Source organism: Tinamus guttatus, unplaced genomic scaffold (assembly GCF_059628265.1).
Source record: "Tinamus guttatus ecotype Peru unplaced genomic scaffold, ASM5962826v1 Tinamus_guttatus_pri_ptg000291l, whole genome shotgun sequence".
Classification (NCBI taxonomy): Eukaryota; Metazoa; Chordata; class Aves; order Tinamiformes; family Tinamidae; genus Tinamus; species Tinamus guttatus.
This window is the reverse complement of record NW_028288825.1, coordinates 1024797-1032112: the sequence shown is the minus strand read 5'-3', so window position 1 is coordinate 1032112 and position 7316 is coordinate 1024797. Positions and strand designations below refer to the sequence as shown.

At 68.0% G+C, this 7316-nt stretch overlaps 1 protein-coding gene across 1 annotated transcript; it reads right to left on the bottom strand.

Moving 5' to 3' along the window:
• Window positions 1-76: 76 nt before the first annotated feature.
• FSCN1 (fascin actin-bundling protein 1) lies at window positions 77-6891 on the bottom strand. Its single transcript, XM_088527735.1, has 5 exons — window positions 6048-6891; window positions 1350-1506; window positions 752-873; window positions 480-647; window positions 77-289 (listed from the first exon to the last, which is right to left on the bottom strand). The coding sequence occupies exons 1-5, from the start codon at window positions 6868-6870 to the stop codon at window positions 87-89; spliced, it is 1473 nt and encodes a 490-aa protein (XP_088383861.1). The 5' UTR covers window positions 6871-6891; the 3' UTR covers window positions 77-86.
• Window positions 6892-7316: the final 425 nt, after the last annotated feature.

The window sequence follows — 7316 nt, the reverse complement described above, 5'->3', positions numbered from 1 at the left end:
GGGCTGGAATCCGGGTACAGAGAGGAGGAACCAAGAAAGATGGGGAGGGGAAGGAGAGTTGGCAATGGGAGGAACGCTAAAGTGCATTAATATTCCCAGAGGGTGGAGGCGTCGATGGCGTCGGCCGAGGCCTTGAGGACGCCGGCGTGGTCGCCCTTCAGGTATTTGCCGTTGATCTTGATGGCCACTTTGTTATAGTCGCAGAACTCGAAAAAGAAGTCCACGGGCGAATCACTGCTGCTGGTCACGGACGACTCGCTCCCCACCATCCAGTACTTGCCGGTGGCGTCTGCGGGGACAGCGCGCGGTCCCCGTGAGCTCCCGGGACAGAGCCAGAGCCCCGGGATGGGGAGCAGCGCGCGGGGGCCCGGCTGCTCTCGCCTTGTATCCCGCAGCCCCGTCGGGCATTATTAAGAAATGACCCCCCTACGCGAAGGCCGTAGTCCCCTTGATGTCCCCGTAGTCCCCCCCTTCCTTACCCTTGATGTTGTAGGCGCCGTCGTTGAACTCCAGCTGGAAGACGTCGTAGGAGGAGCGGTTGGAGTCGAGGGTGCCGGTGACCTTGCGGCAGCCGATGAAGCCGTGCTCGCCGCGCAGGACGATGATGGGCCGGTTGATGAGCTTCATCACGAAGTACTCGGTGTCGCCTGCGCGGGGGCACCGCGGCCGTGAGGGGACGCGGGGCGCCGAGGACCCCGCAGAGCAAGAGGGACCCGCCGGAGCCTCCCGCACACCGCGGGGCCGTCCTTACCTGCCGCCTCCATGGAGGCCGCCAGCTGCCCGTTCTTCTTGGCCGTCACGTACTTGCCGTTGGCGGCCTTGAGGGTGATGCGCTTGTCGCACCACTCGATGTCGAAGTAGCAGCTGGCGTTCCTGCGGGCACAGCGAGCGGGACGCTCAGCGCGGAGGCTCCGCGTGCTCCGGGTTCACTAGCTCCAAAGAGCATCACCGAGCGCACCTGGGCAGCCTCCAAGCTGCCAAACTAGATACGGGCTTTTGGGATTTGTTGGATTTGTTCGGATTAACCTCTAATGCCAGGCGAGGCTGCAGGGACTATCCCAACAAGTGGGTTCTCAAACGTTTTGCCGAGCCTGGCGTGCCGGGAAGTATGATGTGACCCAAGGGAATTCCCGAGCCTCTCGGGACAAGCCCAGGCTCAGCGCTGCCTTTCCAAGCACCACGTTTTCCTGCAGGGAAGTGTCCCGGGGTGAGTGTCTGGGCTCGCCTGCTGCCTGTAGCAGCTCCAGGAATCCCTGTGCCCCCGGGAATGGGGTGACTGCTCCCAACCCTTCCGCTCCCCCAAGGGTTCCCAACGTAGCCGCTTCCCCCCACGCGATCCCAGGACTCACTTTGTGGAGGCCGTGGACTGGATGCCCCCGTTGGAGGTGAGGGTCCAGTACTTGCCGGTGTAGGTCCGGAAGGCGCATTTCTTGGTGTCCTTGTTGATCTCCAGCTGGTAGGTCTCCTGGTCGCCCTCCTCGTCCTGGTTGGCCGAGAGGTCCATCCCTGCGGGGGCGGCAGTGAGGGGCGCGCAGGGCAGCGGGGTCCCGCTCGCGGGTGCTCGTGCTGGGGCTCGCTCGGGCCTCCGAGCTCGCCTGGGAGCTCGTGAGCTTGGCAGACCCTTTTCCCTAGGAACACTTAGGGACGTTCTGCACCTCGTGCAACACGAGGCGGCTGCAGGCGCCTCTTTAAGCGCACCCAGGGCCGCAGCGAGGTCTCCCAGGTCCCCTCCCACCCAGATCCCTGTCCCCATGCTGCCACTGCGCTGCCTTCTGCTTCCTCATACGCTGCCACCTCCGGCGCTGCAAGATGCAGCAGGAGCTGCAGGTTTTGGAGCTTGCAGCTCGTTTGCGCTGGGAATCCAGGAGCGAGGTCCTCCCCGCTCGTCTGGGAGGGAGCTGAGCTTCCACAGAAGGAACCAGCACCTTTCCAGTGGGAGCATTTCACTAGATGGGCAGCATTATCCTTTGAAATGGAAACTCCATCCCTGTCACCCCGCCACGCTGCGTCACAGCCGCCTACCCGGCGGCTCCAGATCCATGTCTCCAAGCGGATCCACACTGGGAGCGCAGCCTGCGGGCTCGGGCCTGGCAGCGCTTTGCATAGGTGCCCCTGGCCCAACGAAGGGACGCGGCTTTGAAGGCTGCGCTTTGTTGTCCCTATCTTATCTCCCAGGCTGAGCTGGAGCTGTCCTGGCACCTCCACAACGGGGCCCATTGATGCTGCCTTGTTGTTTGCATTAGCCACCCTTGTAGCTGCCCAGGTGCAACGAGCTGCCCAAAGAGCTGCAACCCCCGGGTCGCCTCCCTGCCAGGGGGTCCGGGGCCCTGCGCCCCTCGCCATGGGGCAGTGAGAAGGGGGCAAAGAGGGGGCCAGAACGGGCTCTGCACTGGCTTGGGCTGCGCAGGGGATGCCGAGGGTTGGTGACGGAGGCGCTGAGCGGGCCGGGATGCCAGCGGAGGCTGGGATGCCCCGGAGCAGGCAGGGATGCAGGGGGAGGCCCTGGGCCGCCCTGCAGGGCGGTTGCCCCCGCGCCGGGTGCCACGTTGGCCATAACGGCCTTCGCCCGACTGTGAGGGCCAAAACGGCCTTGGTGCCGGTGCCAGCGCGTTGGCAGCGCCGCTCCGGGCCCTGCCAGCTGCAGCAGAGCCCCGAGGCTGCCCGCAGCGGCGGGCAGGGATGCGGCGGTGCCGGCGGGGGCTCAGCACCCCCCAGCGCTGGGGGGGCTCCCGCCACCCCCTCCTCAAACCGCGCGGGGTTGGGTTACGCCGACTCAGCGGAAAGGAATGCGACGAGCGCTGCGGCCGAGGAGGCTTCAAAGGGAGCGAGCGAGCCGGGGCAGGAGCCGGGGCTGCAGCGCGGCCCTCGCTTCCTCCAAGCCCCTCCTGCAGCCGGAGATGTGTCCGGCTCCACACTTTCTCCCCTGTGAAATTCCCACTCGGGAATTTCCCTTCCCGAGGAGGAGGCCCGGGAGGTTCGGCTCGCCGGACGGGTCCCCGCGGCGCATCCGCCAGGCAAAGGCGTCGAGCGCGAACGCGGGAGGCAGCACGTTCTCCACATCCCTCCTTCTGGCAGCAGGAAGGACGGGATTGACAGAGGCAGTTGCAACACGGCGCGGGATTTGGCACCCGCGTTTGCATGAGCCTGGGTTCGGGAGCCAAGCGAGACGCCGACATGGGCGGGCGCTTCCCACTGCAACCGTATGGAGTCAGGGGGCTCCAAAAAGCTGTGATTCTGGCCCAAAGACACGAGCATGGATGAGCAGCATCGGCAGGTGAGCTCGGCCCAGCACCAAGCGGAGTTTCCCTGCAGGCTGCTTTGCAGCAGCAGCTGCCATCTGCACCCGCTGCACCATTTTGAGGAAAAGAAAGTCTTTCCGTCGGCTTCTAGGAAAATCCTTGACCCTTTTCCTATGGATTTTTTTAATGTTGTCATGGTATCACCACAACCCAGGAGGGGACCAGCCCCGGCAGCCTCCCCTGCTGCGACCAGCGGCCATTTGGCCCCGTGTTGCTGCCACGTGGGGACGAAGGTGGCCGGGACAGACAGACCCCGGGGGCAGCAGTGGGGCCTCCCCTGCTGACACCCCCCTCGCTGCGAGGCCCCGCGGCCTCCGGGCAGGGGCTTCTCTCCGCCTGCTCCCGGCGGTGCGGGAAGAGCCGGGGCCGGCGCGGACCCTCGCGCCCACAAAGGGCCTTTGTTGGAGCGCGCGGAGCCTCCCGCTCGGCACCGCCCCGAGGTCCGACCGCGAGGTCGGGCTGAGCCCACATGTGGGCGCCGAGGACGCGGCCTCCACCCCGCTGGCACCCGGGTGCCCGTTGCACGGTGCTCCCGGAGGATCGAGTCCCCCTGGGGACAAGCGCCCTGTGGCCCCGATGCAGAAGGTGCCACCGGCAGCTCCCCACGTGCAGAGGGACACGGGGACAGTGGCTGTGCCGGAGCCCAGCTGCGATGGGGGAGGAGGAGGCACAAAGCCAAGCGCTGACTCGGCACCCTGGGCCATCCCCGTCCCTGAGCTTGGATGGGATCCAGCTCTGAGAAGCCCAGGGACACCCGTCTGCACAGGGACATCCGCCTCACAGGGCCACCTACTCTCCTTGGCCCCAGTAAATCCCTTTGCAGAGGTTATTGCAGAAAAAAAAACCCCGGGTGCACCCAGAGACGGGCCGAGTGGCCCCAGGGGCACAGGAGATGGCACAGGAGCCTGGCACCGGGAGCAGCGCGGCTCCTGTGTGCCTTCTCCGAGCTGTCCATGCGCTTATCAGCCCGCAGGGACGCAGGGCCGTCTCGCGCTGCCGCTGCCGCCTGTTTTCAGGCTGGCTCTTAATTAACCTCGGGACAAAGCGCCTCGGTGGCACGTGGGACAGCGCGGCCAGGGACCAGGCCGCTGCCACAGGCCACAACGGCCACTCGCTGCTACGACGATTAAGCGAGCAGAAACGGCAGCCCCGCTGCCTCAGGCTGCAGCATTGATTGCAGGGGGGGATGCAGGGGTGCAGCTCCCCCTCCTGCAGCCCCGGCTCGGCCGTGCAGGGTGGGAACCGGGTGCCGGTTCCGCTGCACGGGGAGGGGGAAGCGGTTGCAGCCCCCGGCTCCAGAGCTGCTGGGGGGAAGCGAGCGCCGAGCGGCACCCCCTGCCCAGCGCCCCGCGCCGCTTTCACACCTCCCAGCTGCTCTATTTGTCTTGGCGAGGGCCTGGCCAGCCCAGACCCCTGTTGCTGGGGAGATTTCATCCCCCCTCCTCCTCTTCCTCCCTCCCCCCAGACATCCGGGCAGCGCCGCCGATTCGCACAAAGCTCCCGGGTCCCCAACCCGCGCTGTCCCCCGCCCCGGGCACGGGGACAAAGGGCTGCCGCAGCCCCCACCGCCGGATGGATTTTCCCCCCCGCCGGCCGTACCCACAATTACGTTTTATTTTAAGATACTAATTTGCAGCGCCCACTTTCCTCCCAGAAAGGGGAGGGAGAGGCAATGAAATCGCTGCAGCAAGCGGCCTGGATGCAAATGGAGGCAAAGCTGCAGCCTAAGGATATTATATAAAAAATGCATTATATGTTTATATAATATCCGTCTCGGGGAGCAGGGCTGGCGCGGTTCGACAGCAGGACGTGCCCGCGCGGCTCCCGCGCCCGGCGTGCAGCGACCCGCTCGCTGCAGCAGCGCGGCCCCCCGGGGCTGCGACCCGCGCCGCCTCCAGCATCGCCCCTCGGGGCACCCGAAAAGCATCTTTCCAGCGAGCGGGGGGGGTCTCTGCACCCCAAAACCCCCTGGAAGGCGCCGGGGCGGCAGGCGGGCAGGCCGCGCTTTGTGCTCCGCGTGCCGGCGCGGCCGGGCCACGCGGGCGCCCTGCACAAAGCCGGGCCCGCCGTGCGGGGAGAAACACGGGGCGCGTTTTCCAGGCGGATCCAGGGCTCCCGGCGCGCAGGGCCACGCACCCGGCCCCCCGCCACGTCCCCGTGGGGCGCAGGGGCTGGGGACGCGGGCGGGACGTGTCAATCACGGCACTGGCTGCGCGGGGGGAGCGCGCGGCGGCTTTTGTTGCGCCGAGCGCGCAACGCGCCGCGCGGGCGGGACCCCCCTCCCTGCAGCGCCCCGAGCCCCCCGCCTCGTCACCGGGTGCCATCCTCGGGGGGCGCCTTGGGGACAGGCCGGGGGGCACCCCGGGGAGGGGGACGAGCCCAACGGAGGGATGCAGGGGAGCGAGCCCTGGAAGCGCTGCCGGAGCCACGCGGGGGGGATGCTGCGGGGATGGGCGAAGGGAGGAGGATGCCAGACGGATGCGCGGGGGCTGTGCCCCAGCAGAGGATGCAGGAGGGAGGCGAGGGGACTCTCAGCCCGGGGGTGATGCCAGGGAGTGAGAGGGGGCTCAATACCAAAGGGATGCAGCGGGGTGATGCTGCGGGATGCAGGGATGGCGATGCCAGGGGGCTGCAGGGTGGGAGGCATCCCTTAGGCTGGCGATGCCGGGGGGATGCCGAGGATGCTGCAGCGACTTGGGGGGCGGGAGGGGGCACCGCAAAACCCCAACAGGGGAGCCCAGCCCTTACCTTGCCGGGTGGACACGTTCCTGTCGTTGCCAGCGCGCAGCACGACCTGCGGGCAGCTCTGCTCCAGGGCGAAGAGCTCGTCCTTGCCCACCTTGGCGCTCTTGCCCGCCTTGAGCGTGCCGCTGGGCCCCGAGGGCGCCAGGTAGCGGCCCTCGCCGTCGCGGAAGGCCACCTTGCCGCAGCGGAACTCGAGGGTGAAGGCGGTGCCGGGCTCGGCGGCGGGCACGAGGCGCCCGTCGCTGCGCAGCAGGCGGTGGTCGCAGCTCTGCAGGCTGTAGCGCTGCTCCACGAAGAGCAGCGTGATGAGCGCGTCCACGCCCCACGGCACGTCGCGGTCCACGGCGAGCTCGTCGCGCCGCGGGCCCAGGTGCGCGTAGCGCTTGCGGGCCAGGCTGTAGAGGTTGGCCTGCGGGTGCATGGCCAGGTGCACGCTCCACTTCTCGGCGGGCGACACGGAGGGCGCGAAGCAGCTCAGGCGGTCCTCGGTGCCGCCGAAGAAGCGCCGGTGCGGCTCCGACTGCAGCGACCAGCGCCCGTCGCCGTGGGCCACCACGAGGAAGCGGCAGTCGGGGCCCGGCTCCTCGCTGTCGCAGCTCACGCGCCCGTCCTTGTCGGCCGCCAGGTAGCGGCCCAGGTGGCTCTTGAGCAGCACGGCGCTCGAGTCCTCGCCGTCCTGCTCCAGCGTCCAGATCTGCTTCTTCTTCATGCTGGCGGCCGACGCGTTCACCTTGAAGCCGAAGGCCTCGGCCGTCAGGTACTTGTTGCTGCAGTTGATGAGCCCGAACTGGATCTGCACCGGCTCCGCGGTGCCGTTCGCCGTCATGGTGCTGCCCGCGGTGCCGCTGCCGCCGCTCGCCGCCCCGCCCGCCGCCCGGCGCCCTTATAGCGGCGCCGCCGCAGCGCCGCCCCCGCCGCCGGGGCCGCCCCCCGCCCTCCCGCCGGCCCCCGCCGCGACCCCCGCCCGGCCCGGCCCGCACTGCCCCGCGCTGTGACACCCCCGGGCCCCCCTGCATTGCGGGACCCCCCCCCCCCGCATTGCACGAGCCCCTCTGCGTTGCACGAGGCCCCGGCGTTGTAAGACCCCTCCTCCATTAAAGCCCTCCCTCATTGCAAGACCCCCCTGCACCGCACATCCCCCTCCTGCATTGCAAGACCCCCACCACATTGCACGACCCCCCCTCTGCACTGCAAGATTGGAGATTCAAATGGCGATTCAAGCCCCCTGCATTATAACACCCCTCATTGCAAGAACCCCCCCACACTGCACAT